Here is a 21260-nt window from a genome sequence, read left to right on the forward strand (position 1 = left end):
CCGTCCCCCGCCGCCTCGTCCTCCGCCATGGCGCAGCAGCAGGTGAGCAGCTCGCAGAAGGCGCTGATGCTGGAGCTGAAGGGGCTGCAGGAGGAGCCGGTGGAGGGCTTCCGCATCACCCTGGTCGACGAGTCCGACCTGTACAACTGGGAGGTGGCCATCTTCGGGCCGCCCAACACGCTCTACGAGGGCGGCTACTTCAAGGTGAGAGGCTCCGCCCCCCCAGGCCCGGCCCCGCCCCCCACCGGGGGGGGCGCGCGCGCGGGCCTGGCACGGGAGGGGGCGGTTGGGGGAGGGGAGCGACGCCCTCCTCGGAGGGGGGGGACCCCGGGGCGGGAGGACTCGCCCCCCCACCCGGGGGAGGGGGCCCCCACCCGGGGAGGGGCTTCTCTGGGCGCCCCCCCCTCAGACCAGGGGTTGGCACCCCGCTTTCTCATGAGCGTCCCCCCCCCCGCTTTTCGTGAGGGAGGGTCTTTCTGGCTCGGCACCCCACTTTTCATCCCACTTTTCATGGGGGTCTTCCTGTTTTTCACAAGCTCGTAAGGGGAAAGACGACCCCCCCGGTGGGGGGTCCGCCCCCCCCAGAGGCGCCTTACGGGGGGAGGAGCTGCGTGATGGGAAGGGGCTTCTCTATGCGCCCCCCCTGGGCTTTGCACCCTGCTTTTTCATGAGGGTCTCCCCATTTTGCATGAGGGTCTCCCCAGTTTGCACCCCGCTGTCTAATGTCACCCCGCTTTTTGTAAGGGAGGGTGTCTCTGGTTTGGCACCCCACTTTTCAGGAGGGTCCCCCTGCTTTGGTCCCTCTAGTTTGGCACCCCACTTTACACGGTCCCACCCCCTGCTGTGGCTTTTTAAGCGGGGTCTCCCCGCTTTTCGTGAGGGTCTCCTTGCCTTTCCACTCCACTTTTCATGGCAGTCTCCCCGCTCTGGCACCCCTCTTTTTCGTGAGGGTCTGCCCGTTTTTCTGGGCTTGTGCCCCCTTTTTGGGGACCTCCCCAGGTTTGAGCCCCCTTTTCGAGGAGGGTCTCCCTTCTTTCCAGGAGGGCCTTCCTGGGTTTGCAGCCTGCTTTTCACAGGGGGGTCTCTCAGTTTGGCATCCCACTTTTTAAGGAGGGTCTCCCTAGTTTTGCCCCTCACTTTTCATGGCGGTCTCCTGCTTTGACACCCGGCTTTAGATGAAGGTCTCCTCATTTTTTTCATGAGGGCCTCTCCGGGTTTGCACCCTTTTTTCTAATGAGGGTCGTCCTCCCCGCTTTTCGTGCGGGAGGCACCCCACTTTTCATGGTGGTCACCCCACTTTGGCACCCTGTGTTTCTGAGGGTTTCCCTGTTTTTCATGAAGGGCCTTCCCCAGTTTGCAGCCCATTTTTAATGAGGGTCTCCCCTCTTTACGAGGGACTCTCTGGTTTGGCACCCCATTTTTCATGGCGGTCTCCCCGCTTTGGCTCCCCGTTTTTGATGAGGGTCTGCCTGCTTAGCATCCCGCTTTTTCAGCGGGTCTTCCCTCTTTTCATGAGGGTCCCCCTGGTTTTGTACCCCAGTTTTCATAGTCTCCCTGCTTTGGCATCTTGTTTTTAATAAAGGTCTCCCTGCTTTTCGTGAGGGTCTCCCTGCTTTTTGCGCCCTGCTTTTCATGGGGGTCTCCTCACTTTGGCACCCTGGTTTTCATGAGGCCTGCTCCGCTTCTGTTCCCTGCTTTTTATGGGGGTCTCCCCCCTTTTTGCACCCCACATTTCATGACTGTTTCCCTGCTTTGGCCCCTCACTTTAATGAGGGTCTTCCTGCATTCAGGGGCGCCTTTTCTTCTTGCTTTGTTCCTCAGAGACTCCCTTCTCTTCCCCCCCCCAACCCATGCATTTCAATGAGAGAGGAGGGGCTGTGTCTGGTCCTCTTAGCTCTCCCCCCCCCCAATTTCCCCCCTTCTCCTGAGGCCCCCTGGGGAAAACCAGGCAACTGGGGAGGGTTGGAGCCCAGCCCTTCAGAGCCCCCCCCCCCCTTTCCTGCTTTTCAGGGCCATCCCTTTGCTTTTCTCCCCCTGCATTTCTGGCTGGCTGGTATCATGCATGGAAAAAGAACCAAATTCTTAATTTAATCTTCCTATTATCTTTTCTTTAACCTTTTTATCCACTGTGCAATCCTCCCATGGCTGTTTTAACAGTGTTTATATAGGCGGCATATAAATTTAATAAATAAAAATAAAACCAGTTCCAGTTCTCCTCCCCCCTCCAGCCCCTGGGAGACAAAAGGATGGAATCCTCCCTGCCTTTGGTTGAAAGGAACCCAAACTGGAGGATTATGTAGATAGGATCCAAATCCAAATTACTTATAAGGCTGCCCAGAATCGCTTTATATGTGAGAGAGAAAGTTTATCTCACGTATTATCTCACACTTTATATGCGAGATGAGCCGCATGTAAATGTAATAAAAAATAAATATGTAAAAATCAGAATTATGTTGGGAGGACGGGCACTGGGAATGCAGAATGCACCCTTCTCATGTAAAGAAGTAGCTTGCTTTAGGAACCAAAAGTGGACAGGTATTTCTCTTTGCGTTTACCTGGAGCATTTTGGATCTTGAAAAGGATCCTTCACGGAACACTCAACCTAATTTGTGTGTCCAGTAAATAATAATGGACATTTCTAATCTGAATGTGCATTGGAGGAGAGGGACTGTGTTTTAGGAGCATATCTGAATGATTTAATTCAGGGGTGGAGAACTTGATGACTTGTGGACTTCAACTCCCAGAATTCCTGGCTGGCTCAGGAATTCTGGGAGTTGAAGTCCACAAGTCATCAAAGGGACCATAGTTCCCCGCCTCTGGTTTAATTAATTCTTTTCAACGGAAAGACTTTTCAAATCAGGAGCAACTGATAGGAGGAAACCAGAAAAAAGGAAGTTAAAAAGCAGTGACCATGTAATCAGAGCCCTGATCCTATTTTTATTAGGGTCACCCCACTTTTTTTTTTAATCTCCAGATGTTTAGGTCTTCTTGCTCCTAACATTTGTCAATCTGGGCGGCTTATCTGGCGGTGCGCTGCCTGTATTTAAGGCAGGTGGGTTAACTTTCTATGTAAAATGTTAGGGAAATGAATGCTTTTTTTTTTTAATCCTAGGGTTTTAAAAGTGTGGAGGCAAAATAATTTTGCCATGCACTGATTTCATTTGGAGAGGGAAGGTGTTGAATGCAGTATTTGCAGTGAACTGGTAAATAAATGAACTTTTAGAATGTGCTTTGCAAATTCTGGCAAAATACTTTAATATCCTATTAAGTGAAAAATACCCTTATTACTTGAAAATTATTTTTTAAGTATTTTATACATATGTGTGTATTGTCATATGCAAGGTAATAGTGGTCCTTTCTGGGGGTGGTTCTGATGAATAGCTGGTTGGATTTTGCCTGCTTTATGAATATATTTTAAGGCAGGGCTTGTGGACGTCAACTCCCAGAATTCCCCAGCCAGCATGGGGAAGCCTGGGAGTTGAAGTCCACAAGACTTAAAGTTGCCAAGACTGGACACTCCATTTGAAGCCCTTCCTTGGGAAGCCAGTGGCTGTTCTGAAAGCACAGGGACCCCAAACAGTTATTAAAATATATCTTGCAATATCCTCCCTCTAACTGCTATCTAAGTAAATACGTTTGAGACTGAACTCATAAGTTATAAGCGTGTCGTGTTCTTGTTGCTCAATAATACTTGCTTCATTTTCAGTGTAGCTAAGTACTGGCTGATAGCTGTACTGTAAAAACTTGGGTTGGGTTTAATTTTAGAGCCCTATCGTGAATCGCAGAATTGATTGTCCCTGGTTATAGGACTACAACTTGCTAATTTAATGTGAGTTTTACAAGCTGACATCTGTGTTTCTCCTTATTCAAAGCACTTAAAAGTAACGCCAGAAGATAATAAACTAGGATTGTCATGGCCACACCACACTAAGGGTGTGGGTGAAATGAGTAGACAGGGGAACTGAGAATCAGGGTTTCAGAGGATAGGGCTAAACAAACTCGCAAAGGTAGGCTGCAGTATATTTGCAGCCTATGACTTTTTCGCTCAACGTCACAGCAGTCAGTGTCCAAGAAATTCCATGAAACCATAAACCTCTCTCGCACATCTCTCCTGTGGAGATGCCAGCGGGACGTTTTCAACCCACAGGGGAGCAGTAGTTATCCTAAAATGGTTGTAAACATAAGACGAGGCATGCTGGCCTGAACCCCTTGGAGAGAGAACCCATAAACATGAAAAACAGCTTTTTAAAAAATCAGCGTCGTGAGCCTCGTGTCCTGAATATGAAATTTCACATATTAGTAGACAGAAAACAAGACTGAAATGCCTAGTCCAGATCATCTACCGCCATATTATGGGGAGGCAGATTAGGAACGTAATGGTTCGGCTGGGTGAAACCCAGGTCCACCAAGGCAGGTATCTTTCAATGACAGGCAAGCTGAATGCATGCAGGACAGGGTGGGGAATGACCTTGGTTGTTTTTCCAGATTATCTGGTCTCCAGAAAGTTGCTGCTTCTACCTGGGCAACAAAATTCCATTTAACTCTGTGCTCAGAACCATAGAGGGTGATTTTCTTCAGTCCTTCTTAAAAAAAAAAAAAAAGTAAATGTACTCTGGAGACCATCAATGCAACTTATTGGACCTGATGCAAATAAAATGCTGAGTGCACTAATTCACACAGTAATTGTAGCTCCCTAGGAAATTAGGGACTTAACTGAAATTTTCTGGAAGATTTTTAAAAGATTTAGGCAAGAAAAACCAAATGTACAGGTATAGTATAAGGGGGTACCTTGCTCAATAGTAGTAACTGTGAGAGGGATCTCAGAGTCCTAGTGGACAATCATTTAAATATGAGCCAGCCGTGTGCTGCAGCTGCCAAAAAAGCCAACACAGTGCTAGGCTGCATTAACAGAGGGATAGAATCAAGATCATGTGAAGTATTAATACCACTTTACAATGCCTTGGTAAGGCCACACCTGGAATACTGCATCGAGTTTTGGTCACCACGATGTAAAAAAGATGTTGAGACTCTAGAAAGAGTACAGAGAAGAGCAACAAAGATGATCAGGGGACTGGAGGCTGAAACATATAAGGAACGGCTGCTGGAATTGGGTATGTCTAGTTTAACGAAGAGAAGGACAAGGGGGGGGGAACATGATAGCAGTGTTCCAGTATCTCAGGGGCTGCCCCCAAAGAAGAGGGAGTCAAGCTATTCTCCAAAGCACCAGAAGGCAGGACAAGAAGCAACGGGTGGAAACTAACCAAGGAGAGAAGCAACCTAGAACCAAGGAGAAACTTCCTGACAGTTAGAACAATTAACCAGTGGAACAACCTACCTCCAGAAGCGGTGAATGCGCCAACACTGGAAGTTTTTAAGAAGAGACTGGACAGCCATTTGTCTGAAATGGTATAGGGTTTCCTGCCTGAGCAGGGGGTTGGACTAGATGACCTTCAAGGTCCCTTCCAACTTTATCATCATCATCATTATTATTATTATTATTATTATTATTATTACTACTACTACTACCACTACTACTACTACTACTACTACTACTACTACTACTACTATTATTATTATTATTATTATTATTATTATTATTATTATTATTATTATTATTATTATTATTATTATTATAAGATGGGTGATGTCACCTAGTTAGGGTCTGCAAGAAAACCACCAAGCTCAGAGAGCTGCAAGGACCCCAGGGTCCTCCTCCTCCTCACTGCAGATCCCACTCTTTTCTAGCACTTATGATGTTACTTAGTTGGGTCATGAAACATCTGCAAGAAAAACACCAAGCTCAGAGAGCACCAAGGGCCCCCTCATTTCAACGCTGAGCTACAAATATTTTCCTTTATTGATGGTCAAAGCCCACGAAAGGGAGCCATGCAATGAACCAGCATAAAGAACATATACAGTCAATCTGTTACTTTGATAAAGAGCAAGCAATTAAAGCCAAATGGCGCACAGGATCTTTCCTAGAAAAAATACACAGCAGGAAATCTGGTCGCATCTTTCTGGCTTTTCACACGTGCGGTTCCACAACTTAGAAGGCCCTCGTGGCCTCTGAGGATCCCTGCATCCTTTGAAGATTTCCTTACCCGTTTTTGAACATGTCTCCATTCTTCTTCCGTATGAATTATTTTTTTAACAGAGGAAAACTTTTTTTCCTTCACGGGTTGCCTTTCGCTGCCACGGTCAAGTTTTTGGGTTTCATAATCAACAGAGGGAAAAAGTGGCCATTCTGGAATCAATAGCTGAGACGCATCAGGTTCGGTAGCTTTTTGAAGATGAGAGACATGTACACCGACACTAATGCTATGATTTAAGAGGATTATTTTTACAGCGTTTCAGGAAATTTATCCATCAGCCTGATCTGTGTCCCAGACCTGTAGAAAAAAATGGCCTACCGTATACTGCTTTTTGATCCTGGGATAATAGAATGTGAGCGCCCGATAAAAGCAGTTTTATTGGACTTCAGACCAGCAATTAATTAAGCAATACCCCAATCAAGAAACTGCCAAAGAGCCATCAGTAAACAGCCCAATCAAAGAATCCCTAAGACACCAGGATATATACCAGGGGTAGTCAACCTTGGCTCTTTTATGACTCGTGGACTTCAACTCCCAGAATTCCTGAGCCAGCTGTGCTGGCTCAGGAATTCTGGGAGTTGAAGTCCACAAGTCATAAAAGAGCCAAGGTTGACTAACCCTGATATATATTGACAGCAAACCACACTCCTTACTAGCACTGAGGATGTTACCTAGAAAGGTCTGCAAGAAAACAAGCAGATAATACAAGTAGTTTTCGATTTATAAACCAGAAGAGACCCCAAAATTTCTGTTGTTTCGTGGGATAGTTCTTCAGTGAGTTTTGCCTCAATTTTACAACCATTCTTGCCATAGTTGCTAAGTGAATCATTGTAGTTAATAATAATAATAAAGTTGGAAGGGACCTTGGAGGTCATCGAGTCCAACCCCCTGCTCATTAGTGACAGGGTTCTTAAGTGAAGCTGGCTTCCCCGTTGACCTTGCTTGTCAGAAGGTCGCAAAAGGGGATCACGTGACCCCCAGGGACACTGTGACCATCGTAAGTATGAACCAGTTGCCAAGTGTCTCAATTTTGGTCATGCGACCATGGGGGATGCTGCAGTGGCCGTAAGTGTGAAACATGGTCGCCAGACGCTTTTTCAGTACTGTTGTAACGTCAAACGGCCGCTCAAGAAATGGTTATAAGTCGAGGACTACCTGCAGTGACATTTGGGATGCTATTTTCAACCATAAACTGGGTAGCAGTAAGTCTCTGTGTTTTGTACGCCCCCTGTTCTTATTCCAATCAATTTTTGACCCAAGCTTAACCTAGATCCATGGTGGTGAACCTATGGGACGCGTGCCACAGGCGGCACGCAGAGCCCTCTCTGTGGGCACGCACGCCGTTGCCCAAGTCCTAGGCCTTCAGCTGGGTTTTATAAAACCTTTTCGCTTTAGGCCTTCACTGCCATGTACAAAAAAAAAAAGAATCAATCAATTTCAATGTCTCGCGGGAAAAAAAAAGATCTCACAAAGTTGGAATTGATTGATTGAACTTTTTAGGCCCACCCAGTCTGTCGCAGCCACGCCCACTCAATGGGCTACGCCCACCCGGCACCCGATGATACATAAGTGGGTTTTGGGTTGCAGTTTGGGCACTCGGTCTCTAAAAGGTTCGCCATCACTGATCTAGATGATCAAATTCAGCCACCTTAGGAATAAACTACTGGAAAGAAGCCGATGAAATAATTTAGAGTTCGCCATAGAGTTGACTGTGGCTAGTCTTAAGGGCACCGTCCCTTCCTTCTTTGGCAATCTTGAAGGAAAAAAGAGAAGCTCAGAGGCTAAGTAGGGATTCCGTGCCTTTTCCCAAATAGATCTGTGGATGGCCAGTACCAGCTACAGCGTTTCCAAAGATTAACGCGGGGCGACATGGCTATTCTTTGGCCCAAGGAGTGCTCGTAGGCTCTCAGCGTAGCTTGTTCTGGGCCTTAACAGGTTTTTTCTGTCACGTTGTTTTCTGTTAACCTGCTGGGAAAGCAAATTCTCAAAATAAAAGGTTAGGATGACATCACGCAACGAACAATTTCGATGTGTTCCTGCAAAGTAGAAATCAAGGATGATTGTGGCCTTCTAACGTTGATACAGGTAGTCACGACTACAATTGAGCCCCAGATTTCTGTTGCTCAGCGAGACAGTTTAAGTGAGTTTTGCTCCATTTTTATGATCTCTCTCGCCACAGTTGTGAAGTGAATTGGTGCCGGCGTTAAGTTAGTAGCTCGGTCGTTAAGTGAATCTGGCTTCACCGTTAACTTTGCTTGTCAGAAGGTCGCCAAAGGGGATCGCATGACCCTGGGACACAGCAGCCGTCGTAAATATGAACCAGTTGCCAAGCGTCGGAATGGAAATCGTGTGACCACGGGGCTGCTGCAACAGTCATAAGTGTGAGAAATGGTCATAAGTCCCTTTTTTCAGTGCCGTTGTAATTTTGAATGGTCCCCAAATGAACTGTCGTAAGTCGAGGATTACCTGTAGTTAAAACTGAGGAGGTCTGTTTTAAATGGATTTGACACCTGGATACCCAGGGATTCTGGTAGTTGAAGTCCACAAGCTTGGAGACTTCTGCTGTTTCCCAGCCAGGAAAAAACGGAAAGACTAGTTCTTCTCTTCTCTTGTCTTCCCTTCTCTTCTCTTCTCTTCACATTTGTTGTTGTTAATTGTGAAGTCGTGTCCGACCCATCGCTACCCCATGGACAACGTTCCTCCAGGCCTTCCTGTCCTCTACCATCTTCTGGAGTCCATTTAAGCTCACATCTACTGCTTCAGGGACTCCATCCAGCCACCTCATTCTCTGACGTCCCCTTCTTCTCTTGCCCTCAATCTTTCCCAGCATTAGGCTCTTCTCCAGTGAGTCCTTCCTTCTCATTAGGTGGCCAAAGGACTTGAGTTTCAACTTCAGGATCTGGCCTTCTAAAGAGCAGTCGGGGTTGATCTCCTCTAGGACTGACCGGTTTGATCGCCTTGCAGTCCAGGGGACTTGCAGGAGTCTTCTCCAGCACCAGAGTTCAGAGGCCTCCATTCTTTGGCGCTCGGCCTTTCTTATGGTCCAACTTTCACATCCATACATTTCACATTTCACATCTCCTAACATGAACGTACTCAACTCCAAGCTTCTCATTTGAATCTCCTAGGATAGGGGTCCCCAACCCCCGGTCTGTGGACCGGTACGGGGCAGTGGCACGCCAGCAAACTGTCCACACAAACAAACAAAGCCCCATGTGTGAGATGCAGGCAGCACACAAAACCACACACTCTCTGGTCCATGGAAAAACCTTTCTCCACCGAACCGGTCCCTGGTGCCCAAAAGGTTGGGGGCCTCTGTCCTAGGACTTCCTTCCCCAAATCTCTTTCCAAAAGAGATTGGACAACCTTTTGTCTGAAATTATATAGCGTTTCCTGCTTGAGCAGGGGGTTGTACTAGAAGACCTCCCAGGTCCCTTCCAACTCTCTTATTCTGTTAATTCTGTTATTTAGGACCCCCTCCGTCCTGAGGAACACCATGCTTATTTATTCTGCAGTGATCAGTGAACCATAGAGTGGGATTTGCAGCACCAGCCGAAGGGACTTTGTTCCGGAGATCAGTTGCCAAGAAGCTGTCATGGAAGCTCATTTGCACTGGCCCTGAGCGCACTAGACGAAAGTCACTACACGTGGCTGTCCTCCTAAACCAGGGATGTCAAACTCAATTTCATTGAGGGCCGCATCAGCATTGCGGTTGCCCTCGGAGGAGGGCGGGTGGGTGCGGCCTACTGGGTGGGCCTGGATGGAGTGGGTGTGGCTTACTGGGTAGGTGCGGCCAGCTCTACATCGTTTGCGTCAAGGGTGCCTGTGGGGGTCTGGGCAGGAGTGGGACAGATCTGAGGGTCCCTGGCAGAAGGGGGTGGGACCGGGGCAAGCGCCAAGGCACGGTCCATTTCTTCATTCCTCACAAAGGGTGACACCTCCCCAGCATGCACCCAGGGGATGGGGCCGACGCGGCAGGGGCTGGTTCCTCGCTGTTTCTAGACCAGTGGTTCTCAACCTTTTTAATGCCGTGACCCCAACCGGTCGTAAGTCGAGGACTAAACCGGTCATAAGTCGAGGACTAAACCGGTCGTAAGTCGAGGACTACCCAACCGGTCGTAAGTCGAGGACTTTCCCTGCCCGGGAGCGCCGCGCATGCGTGGTTCTGCCCCCTGTGCTGGCCGAGGCGTAGCTGGCAAGCGGCAGAGACGGAGCAGGCCGACCACCAGCTGGCCCAGCCCAAGGGAGGTAAGGCACCCGCCGGAAAAGGGGAAAAAATGGCGGACAAAAAAAATGGCGGACAAAAAAAATGGCGGACAGCCTTGCTTGGCGACCCCCATGAAATGGTTGATCGACCCCAAATGGGGTCCCGACCCACAGGTTGAGAACCACTGTTCTAGACGGTCTTGTGGAGCTAAGACTGAATGCGTTTCAGCATAGATGGCCACCACAAAATTGTACATTGGTTCCCTCCTGGCCTGGGCCAGGGCCAAGGCAGCAGGGGCCGTTCCCTCACTGTTTCCAGGATGGCTTCGCGGGCCACATGAAACCACTTCGCGGGCCGCATCCGGCCCCCGGGCCTTGTGTTTGACATGTCTGTCCTAAACCTTGCCTGGGTGCCGGAGGAAATCCTTGCCAACTGGTTGAAGAAATCAGAATCTCTTTAGTGCTTTGCCCAACCAGTGTCTTTTTCAATCAGTCAGAATAGAGCTGGAAGGGACCTTGGAGGTCTTCTAGTCCAACCCCCTGCTCAAGCAGGGGACCCTATATCACTTCAGTTGTCTAAAAAAGCACCCACAACTTCTGGAGGCAAGCTGTTCCACTGGTTAATGGCTCTCACTATTGGGAAGTTTCTCCTTAATTCCAGGTGGCTTCTCTCTTTGATCAGTTTCCAACCATTGTTTCTTGTCCTGCCCTCTTTTGCTTTGGAGAATAAGTTGACCCCCTTGTTCTTTGTGGCAGCTCCTCAAATACTGGAAGACTGATATCATGTCCCCCCTAGTCTTTCTTTTTCTCTAGACTGGCCATACCCAGTTTCTGCAACCGTTCTTCATTGGTTTTAGTCTGCAGTCCTTTAATCATCTTAGTTAATCTTCTGATCACTTTTTCCAGAGTCTCAGCCTCTTTTTTGTAATGTGACTGAAACGGGATGCAGTATTCCAGATGTGGCCTCACTTAGGCTTCATAAAGCGGTACTAATACTTCACATGGTTTTGATTCTATGCCTTTTCCATTTAGGTTGGGGTCTTGGCCTGCTTCTGTTTAATGCTTCTCTCTACATTTGTATAGTCTTTTCCCTGCTCTTGCAGTGTTTCTGCTAAATTAACCAAGCCCTCCTCTCCCTGGATGGTAGAGCAAAAGGACCAGGTGTGATTTCTAAAACTAAGAAGATGAATCTAATAAAAGCAGTATCAAGAGATAGAATCATGAGGCTGGAAGAGACCTTGGAGGTCTTCTAGTCCAACCCATTGTCCAAGACAGGAGTCCTCATCCCATCCCAGACAAATTGTTGTCCAATCTTTTCTTGTAAACCTCTACTGATGGAGCATCCACAACTCTGGGAGGCAAAGCGTGTTCCATTGCTTAATCATTCTCACTGTCAGGAAATTTCTCCTTAGTTCCAGGTTGCTTCTCTCCTTGATTAGTTTCCATCCGTTGCTTCTTGTCCTGCCTTCAGGTGCCTTGGAGAATAGCTTGACCCCCTCTTCTTTGTGGCAGCCCCTGAGATATTGGAACACTGCAAGCCTTCTCTTCTTTAGGTTAAACATACACAGTTCCCACAACCACTCATTGTACAGGCCCCTGATTATCTTAATCGTTCTTCTCTGCCCCCTTTGTAAGATCTCAGTATCTCGTGTTGTATCCTGGTGACCAGAACTGGACGCAATATTTCAAAAAGAACTAGGGGAGACATGATAGCAGCATTCCAGTGTTTGAGGGGCTGCCCCAAAGACGAGGGGGGTCAGCTTATTTTCCAAAGCACCAGAAGGCAGGGCAAGAAACAGTGGATGAAAAGTAATCAAGGAGAGAAGCAACCTGGAACTAAGGAGAAACTTCCTAACAGCGAGAACAATTAACCAGTGGAAGGGCTTTCCTCCAGAAGCTGTGGGTTCTCCATCACTGGAGGTTTCTAAGAAGAGACTGGACAGCCCACTTGCCTGGAATTGGCACAGGGTCTCCTGCTTGAGCAGGGGGTTGGGCTAGAAGGCCTCCAAAGTCCCTTCCAGCTCTATTCTGATTGAAATGTGGCCTCGCCAATGCAGTATAAAGCAGTTAAGTATCGCTTCCTGTGCGCTTCCCGTGATCCTCTTTGTTTTGCCTGCAGTTAGCTTCCCTGGTCTTGGATAAGAGAGCTTTTATCTTCACAACCCTGTACTCAATAGATTCTCACTCCTTCCCCTGGTCCCTGGAGAGCTCTCCATTATCTAATTAGCTTCCTGGGATTCTCTCTGGCAGCCCAGCCTGTCTCTTCTTCTCTTGAGTGTTTCATAGCCGTGGCAGAGCAACTCCCGACTCCCGATCCCTTTCCAGGTGATCAGCAATTCAAATCAGTATTGATTTGATTATATATAATCCTTTACCCTTATACACCTTGTCAGGCCATTAGTTCTTGTTGCTCCAAATGACGGGCCCGGTAACAACAGCAGCAGCATTCAAACACCCTGGGTAAAAAAAAAAAACCCTCCTGTGTCCCCGCAGCCCTATTTTAATTGCAAATGATGCTGATTAAATCTGGAATCTTCTCCCTGCTAAGCATGTGTTCTTTGTCTAAGCTGCGCGTCGCCCTCCTTCCACAAACTCCAGGCTCCAGTGGGGGTGAAAGGCTTGGCCGACCGACGATAACGACTAGGGAGGTGGGTTCCATCGCTTGCGATCAGCATGGGATGGATGAATGCCCTGGACCGTTGCTGGTCAGCAAAGGAAAAGTATTTTCAAAGCATCATACAGACACGATAACAGTCCTCCAATATTTGAAGATTGAAGATCGGTTATGAACATGAAGAACGGTTGCAGGAATTGGGTATGGCCAGTCTAGACAAAAGAAGAACTGGGGTGAAGTGATAGCAGTGTTCCAGTATTTGAGGGGCTGCCACAAAGAAGAGGAAGGGTCAACTTATTTTCCAAAGCACCAGAAAGCAGGACAAGAAACAATGGGTGGAAACTAATTAAGGAGAAAAGCAACCTGGAATTAAGGAGAAACTTCCTAGAAGTGAGGACAATTAACTAGTGGGACAGCTTGCCTTCAGAAGTTATGGGTGCTCCATCACTGGAGGCTTTTAAGAAGAGACTGGGCAGCCATTTGTCTCGCATGGTAGAGGGTCTCTCCTGCCTGAGCAAGGGTTGGACTAGAAGACCTCCATGGTCCCTTCCAACTCTGTTATTCTGCTAATTAATCAGTGGAATGGATTACCTCCAGAAGTTGTGGAATTTTTCCAGAAGAGACTGGACAGCCATTTGGCTGAAATGGCATGGGGTCTCCTGCTTGAGCAGAGGCGATTGGACTAGAAGACCTTCAAGGTCCCTTCCAACATTATTATTCTGGTTGATTGACTTGAAAATGAGAAAAAACTAGAGGAGGGAAAAACCTCAGCAACCCTCTGTGTGTGTTTGTGTGTGTAGTTGGTGTTGAGTCAAGCTGGATTCCTAAGGGATGGGGTACTGCAAGACTCTTTTGTGTTGCAATCTTGACAATCTGCTAATCTAGGCTTGACGTGATAGCTGTCTTCCAATATTTGAGGGGCTGCCACAAAGTAGGGGAGGGGGTGTCAATCTGTTCTCCAAAAGGACCTGAAGGCAGAATAGGAAGCAATGGATGGAAACCAATCAAGGAGAGAGGACCAACCTAGAAATAAGTAGAAATTTCCTGTTAATGAGAACAATTAATCGGTGGAACAAATTGCCTCTAGAAGTTGCAGGTGCTCCAACACTGGTGGATTTCAAGAAGAGACTGGACAGCCATTTGTCCAGAATGATACAAGGTCCAGAATGGTATGGGGTCTCCTGCTTGAGCAGGGGGTCAGAAAGACCTCTTCCAACTCTGCTATTCTGCTATTCTGTTTTTTAAAAAAATAAAAATAAACTCAAGTGCTATTACAGGGAATGCCTGGTATCTGAAGCACGACCATGAGTCTAAAATTATTGTGGACAAAGCAGAATCTCAATAGAGGTTGGACTGAGAATTCCCAAAGAATAACTATTGAAAAAGGAGGCCGTTACTTGCAACTTGTTTTGTCTGAAAGCGATAGCTCCATAAATGTAACCAAACAATCTTTCCATACCCAAAAACACAGATTCTGCAGCCTTTTGAGGGTCCACAACGTAGTCTGCGAAGGTTTTTATCCAGATGTCGTCTCGCTGTTTTGAAAGATTCAGGCTGCCTCTCCAAAAATGTTGAAGAGCTTATATACTATAAAACTCCTGACATGATTTCCCAAACATCTGACACAGTCTTTGCCATATTAGGAAAATCAGGGCTGCTGGGAACCTGGACTTGGGTCAAGCGTGCGTAGGGGTGGCTGTGTGTGTGTGGTACATATGGCAACAATCCCCTGTTGCTGGCCCAAGGCAGATCGACCAAGAGGGCTGAGCGTCTTTCTGTCCCAGCAGGCAGCTTCATCTCTGCCTTGGAGAGAAAGCTGGTTGGATAGATAAGGGGAAAGCGTCTATTCACATTCTCATATATATATTTTTTGCCCCAGTCATAATTCTTATCTCAGTCAGGATAGCTGGAAGGGACCTTGGAGGTCTTCTAGTCCAACCCCCTGCTCAAGCATGAGACCCTATACCAGGGGTAGGCAACCTTGGCTCTTTTATGACTCGTGGACTTCAACTCCCAGAATTCCTGAGCCAGCATGCTCTATACCATTTCAGACAAGTGGCTGTCCAATCTCTTCTTTTATTGTTGGAGCACCTACAACTTCTGAAGGCAAGTCGTTCCACTGGTTAATTGCTCTTAAACTGTTAGGAAGTTTCTCCTTAATTACAGGAAACGACATCGGGCCTAACATCAATACAGATGTACAGAGAAGAGCAACAAAGATGATTAGGGGACTGGAGGCTAAAGCATATGAGGAAAGGCTGCTGGAATTGGGTATGTCTAGTTTAATGAAGAGAAGGATGAGGGGGGACATGATAGCAGAGTTCCAGTATCTCAGGGGCTACCCCAAAGAAGAGGGAGTCAAGCTATTTTCCAAGGCGCCTGAAGGCAGGACAAGAAGCAACGGGTGGAAACTAAGCAAGGAGAGAAGCAACCTAGAATTAAGGAGAAACTTCCTGACCGTTGGAACAATTAACCAGTGGAACAACCTGCCTCCAGAAGTGGTGAATGCTCCAACACTGGAAGTTTTTAAGAAGAGACTGGACAGCCATTTGTCCGAAATGGTATAGGGTGTCCTGCCTGAGCAGGGGGTTGGACTAGATGACCTCCAAGGTCCCTTCCAACTTTATTATTATTATTATTATTATTATTATTATTATTATTATTATTATTATTATTATTATGGAAGATACTGGAAAAGATCATGAAAATACAGATCTGTGATCATCTAGAAACAAAGAAAGTTATAACTAACAGCCGAGCACGGGTTTGTTAAAAACAGATCGTGCCAAGCCCATCTTATTTCATTCTTTGACAAAGTGAAATCTCCATCTCGGCTAAGCGGGGAACGGCCCGAGTTTGTCTGGTAGATTCTTGTTGATCGAAACGTTTATAGATTTTGGAAATGGAAAAAAATTGAGCAGTACAGGCATTAACTATCGTTCATTTAGTGACAGAAGTTACAACAGCATTGAAAAAAGCAACTTAGCGCTGTTTTTCACACTTACGACCTTTGCATCATCCCCGTGGCCACGTGATCAAAATTCAGAGGCTTGACAACTGACTCATACTTACAACGGTTGCAGTGTCCCGGGATCACATGATCCCCTTTTGCGACCTCTGACCAGCAAAGTCAATGGGGAAGCCAGGTTCGCTTAACAACCGTGTCACTAACTTAACAACTGCAGTGATTCACTTAACAACTGTGGCAAAAAGGCGGTAAAATGGAGCAAAACAACCAATATAATAGTAGTAGTAGTAGTAGTAGTAGTAGTAGTAGTAGTAGTAGTAGTAGTAGTAAAGTTGGAAGGGACCTTGGAGGTCATCAAGTCCAACCCCCTGTTCAGGCAGGAAACCTTATACCATTTCAGACAAATGGCTGTCCAGTCTCTTCTTAAAAACTTCCAGTGTTGGAGCATTCACAGCTTCTGGAGGCAGGTTGTTCCACTGGTTAATTGTTCTCACTGTCAGGAAGTCTCTCCTTAGTTCTAGGTTGCTTCTCTCCTTGATTAATTTCCATCCGTTGCTTCTTGTCCTGCCTTCAGGCGCTTTGGAGAATAGCTTGACTCCCTCTTCTTTGGGGCCGCCCCTGAGATATTGGAAGACTGCTATCCTGTCCCCCCTCGTCCTTCTCTTCATTAAACTAGACATACCCAATTCCAGCAGCCGTTCCTTATATGTTTTAGCCTCCAGTCCCCTAATCATCTTTGTTGCTCTTCTCTGCACTCTTTCTAGAGTCTCAACATCTTTTTTATATCGCGGTGACCAAAAATATTTCACTTAGCAATAGAAATTTTTGGGCTCAATTGTGGGCGTAAGTCTGAGGACTACCTGTAGTGTGGATAATGGTTTTCAAGGCAGGTGGAGTTTACTAAGACCCCTTAATCACACCCCCTCACTCCCGCCAGTCCAATTTGGTGTGTATTTAGCCTTTAGCTCTGCATTCTTCACTGCACAGCTAAAGCTGATGTACTTTTGGCAGTCGATTCGGCAGGGGCTTCTTTTGCAGCGTGCCCCAAATAAGAATAGAAAATGCCGACCTCATGTGAGGCCTCGGTTAGAAATGGATCAGTTTGTTGGGGCTCAAACCGAAGGCACGATGATTTAATTCTGCTGGCTAAATTGTGCTTTTGTTGGAATCTGTTAGAACGGGGTCACGATTGCTATTTAGGGCAGGGTCTCCAAACTTGCCCAAACCTGTGGACTTCAACTCCCAGAATTCCCCAGCCCAGCATGACTCCATGCCAGAAGAGAATGGATTTTAATGATACCAATGCAGTGGCTTTCTCGGTGTCTCTTTTATTATTTGCAAGTGGTCCTCACCTTACGACCACAACTGAGCCCCAGATTTATGTTGTTGAGCGAGAAATTTGTTACGTGAGTTTTGCCCCATTTTACGGCTTTTCTCGCCCCCATTTATTAAGCGAATCCCTGCAATTCTTAAATTAATAACAATAATTGTCAAGGGAATCTAGCTTCCCCCTTGACTTGGCTGGTCAGAAGGTCACAAAAGGGTCACATGACTCGGGGACACTGCGACCGTCGTAAATGTGAGTCGGTTGTTGCGCACCTGAATGTAAATCCGGTGAATGATGGGGATGCTTCCGAGGCCGTAAGTGTGAAAAATGGTCGAGGAGTCCCTTTTTTCAGTGCCGTGGTAACTTTGAGCAGTCACTAAACAAAACTGTTGTTAAGTTGGAGGATTAGCTGTATTGGGGTTTGTTTTGTGCCGTTCCTTCAAGAGCTCCAGAAAGCATATGTAGCTGAACACAGAGGTCCCCAACCTTTTGAGCACCGGGACCGGTTCCCTGGAGAGAGGTTTTTCCGCGGACCGGGGATTGTGTGGTTTTGTGTGCTGCCTGCATCTCACAGATGGGGCTTTGCTTGTTTGTGCGGACCGGTTGCTGGTATGCCGTGGCCCGGTACTGGTCCACGGACCCGGGGTTGGGGACCCCTGACTGAACAACTGGGTCGGAGTCAGCCGGGGGGCTTCTGTAGTTATTGAAAGTGGTCTTCAGTTTGGCTCATCCAGTACCTTAACTGCTACATTGCATTTGCTGTTCGGTGTGTGAAAGCCAATTTACGGGAGTTAAATAATTGTGGTGTTGTTAGCCTGAGCAGTGTCATGCTCTTTTCTGCAGAGCCATTGGGCTTTTGACAGGTCAGTGTCCTGTCTCATTGTTGTGAAACCAAACGCTTGTCACTTAACACTTTTGTGGCCTGTGATCACTTACTTCTGGATGAAAGAAGCAAATTGGCAGAATCTCATTCTTGCTACGAGAATATAAGCCCTAACTGGAAAATAAGCCGTAATGTGTCATTCGGAGCAAAAATTAATATGAGATCCGATCTTATTTTCAGGGAAACATGGTAGCGACCGAGCAAACATTTAAAAAATGTGGCAGTGGGGTAATCCTTGACTTGTGACCATAATAGAGCCTGCCTATTATGGTCGTAAAGCGAGCCACCCACGTGACCGACTCAACTTTGCAACCGTTTCTGGGCTAATCCTAAAGCGAGTAATCCTAAAGCGAACACGGTGGCGGTAAAGTGAACGCCACAGCCATTAAGCGAAGCCATTTTGGGGGGTGTTTTTGCAGCCCAAAGTACAGCTAATGGAGCTTCAGAATTGGGCTCTAAGTACTTGTGTATGTGTGTGGGGGGGGGATTGTAACATTAAATGGTCACTAATTGGCTGGTTTAAGTCAAGGAGCCATTCCGTGGAGAAAGGTTTTTCAACGGACCGGAGGGGGCCTGGGTTTGAGTGCTACCTGCACCCCGCGGATGGGGCTTTGCTCGTTTACACCAGGGCTTTTCAACCTTTTCACCCATTGTACCACTTTTAGGATATGGCAATATCCGAGAACCACCAGTCGCCTAGCAAGGTGTCAAAAACTTGATAACCAAAAAAAAAAAAGGAAAAAAGTGATAAAGTACAGGTAGTCCTCGACTTACAACAGTTCGCTTAGTGACTGTCCGAAGTTACAATGGCACTGAAAAAAGTGCCCCCCAAGCCACAGCCGAGCAAGACACCTGCCTGCCCACCCGGTGGTGCTCTTCCCCCTGTCCGAGGTTTTCATTGTTGTGAGCATTTCTGTTGAGGATTGGCAGCGAGGGTGGGTAGGGGGTGGGTGTTTTTATTTCCCCCATCTCCTGGGTGGTTGCAGCAGGTTTTGGTCACTTCACATGACCCTGGGACACTGTGAGTCATAAATATGAATCAGTTGCCAAGCATCTGAATGTAAATCACAAGACCCTGGAGATGCTGCAACATTCCAGCTGATCGGCGCTTCTTCTGGGCTTAGCAGAAGCGCCAGGATCAGCGCCGAGCTCCAGTTGGAGCCTGGCGCTGATCCTGGCGCTTCCGCTGAGCCCTGACAGCCCTGCAGCTCCAGCCATCTCTTGCTCAGGCTTGTGCGGTGCTGCCACCGGTTCAGCCCATTCCCCTCCCCCGCTACTTTTCTAAGATGGTCGCGTACCACCTTCCAGGTGCCAATGTACCACAGGTTGTACCCCTACCACTGGTTGAAAAGCCCTGGTTTACACGGACCAGTTGCTGGCCTGCTGCGGCCCGGTGCCGGTCCACTGCCTTCAGCTGGGAAGGTCACCAACGTTGATCCCATGTTCCCATAAATCCATGCCTGTGGCCAAGCATCTGGATTGTGATCACGTGACCCTGAGGATGCTGCAACGGTCGCCAGTGTGGCCTTTTTGAGTGCCGTTGCAACTTCATGACACGGTCACTAAACGAACGGGCGTAAGTCGAGGACTTCCCGTGTTGTACACGAGTGTCTCTCCCTTCTTTTTGAGAGCCACCGTGTCTCTAGAACATTGCCCTTTTGGCTCGTACCTCTCTTCCTTGTGTTGAGTTTCCCTTGGCAACTGGCGGCTGATCTGACGGACAGACAAACAGACAAACACACACCGCTGCCGTGTGCGATTTCTGCTGTGTACAACTTGTACAACACCCATCATTTGCACAGCGAGGGCCAAGGCAGGGGGCTGCTGAAGAGCAAAGAGCTGCTGAGTTTATTGAGGGCTTAATAAATAGGTGAAGCAACCAATTGTTTCTAGCCAGCCCAGACTTCATTTTCCTGCAAAATGATAATTTGGAGGAATCTTGAGTTTTTCATTAGTTGCCATGACAATTGTGCCTAGCAAGCAAGGAGTCCTCCCTTTTTACCAACCAGATACTGAGGAACCGCACAGGGCTGGCCTAGCCATAATAGCACAAAATGGCCTTGAGGGTTGATGACTTCCTGGTTGAGCAGGGGTGGACAACTTTGGCCCCTTTAAAACTTGTGGACTTCAACTCCCAGAATTCCTGAGCCCTTTACATCCTGTGGATTTCAACTCCCAGAATTCCTGGGCCCTTTACGCCCTGTGGACTCCAACTCCCAGAATTCCTGGGCCTTTTACGCCCTGTGGACTTCACTTCCCAGAATTCTTTACGCCCTGTGGACTTCAACTCCCAGAATTCTTTACGCCCTGTGGACTTCAACTCCCAGAATTCCTGAGTCCTTTACAGCCTATGAACTTCAACTCCCAGAATTCCTGATCCCTTTACGCCCTGTGGACTTCAACTCCCAGAATTCCTGATCCCTTTACGCCCTGTGGACTTCAACTCCCAGAATTCCTGAGGCCAGCCAGTTTGAGAAGACTGGCTCTATTGTCCTATCTCAGCAGCCCTGCCTCCCTATTAAATTCAGGTGTATAAAAGAAATAGCTTCTCGGACTGCAGAATAGATCCGTGGCAAAGAGATTTGAAAAGGTTTTTCCCTGCCCAGACGAGAACCAAGAAGCCTTAACATTGACCAGGCATTTTTTTTTTTTCACGTTTGTGTCCCATTTTGGTCTACCTTCCTTTGTAAGGTGTGTGGAGCTGGCCTGTCTCTGAAGACGATGCTTCTTCCCCCCCCCACCCCCCCCCAGCGTGCATTCTGAAGAATGTTATGCATGACTTTGTGCGATGGGTCCCTTTGTATTCTGCTTTGTTCAGTATTGCTCAGCTTCGCCCGGTGTGGAACAAAAATAAATCTGCCAGCTGTTAATATTGTGACTGAAGCCCTTCCTGTTAAAGTAATAAAGTTGTGGTGGATTAAGTTAAGAGTTCATTGCAGGAAATGCCTTGTGCCAGCCTTCCTTTAGCCCAGTATCCTTACATTGGTTGGGACCACAACTCTCATAATCTGCCAGCCAGTATTTTTAAGGAGTGGATTAACTTTCCTGATTCCAGTTCCTCCCTAGGGTACCTAAAACAATCCTCTTCCTTCCCTCTCCCCTCCTCCTCCTCCCTCCTTCCCCCTCTCCTCCCTGTCCCCTCTCCTCCTCTCTTCCTCCCCCTCCCTTCC

At 47.5% G+C, this 21260-nt stretch overlaps 1 protein-coding gene across 1 annotated transcript in view; it reads left to right on the forward strand.

Annotated features, from left to right (window-relative positions):
• The window catches only part of UBE2R2 (ubiquitin conjugating enzyme E2 R2), a 52142-nt gene continuing 30882 nt past the window's right edge, over positions 1-21260 (forward strand). The window contains exon 1 of the mRNA XM_015812485.1: positions 1-204. Coding sequence (XP_015667971.1) covers positions 28-204 — 177 coding nt within the window. The 5' untranslated portion in view covers positions 1-27. The remainder of the gene's footprint in view (positions 205-21260) is intronic.

Source organism: Protobothrops mucrosquamatus, unplaced genomic scaffold, assembly GCF_001527695.2.
Source record: "Protobothrops mucrosquamatus isolate PMUCROS unplaced genomic scaffold, P.Mucros_1.0 scaffold_61, whole genome shotgun sequence".
Classification (NCBI taxonomy): Eukaryota; Metazoa; Chordata; class Lepidosauria; order Squamata; family Viperidae; genus Protobothrops; species Protobothrops mucrosquamatus.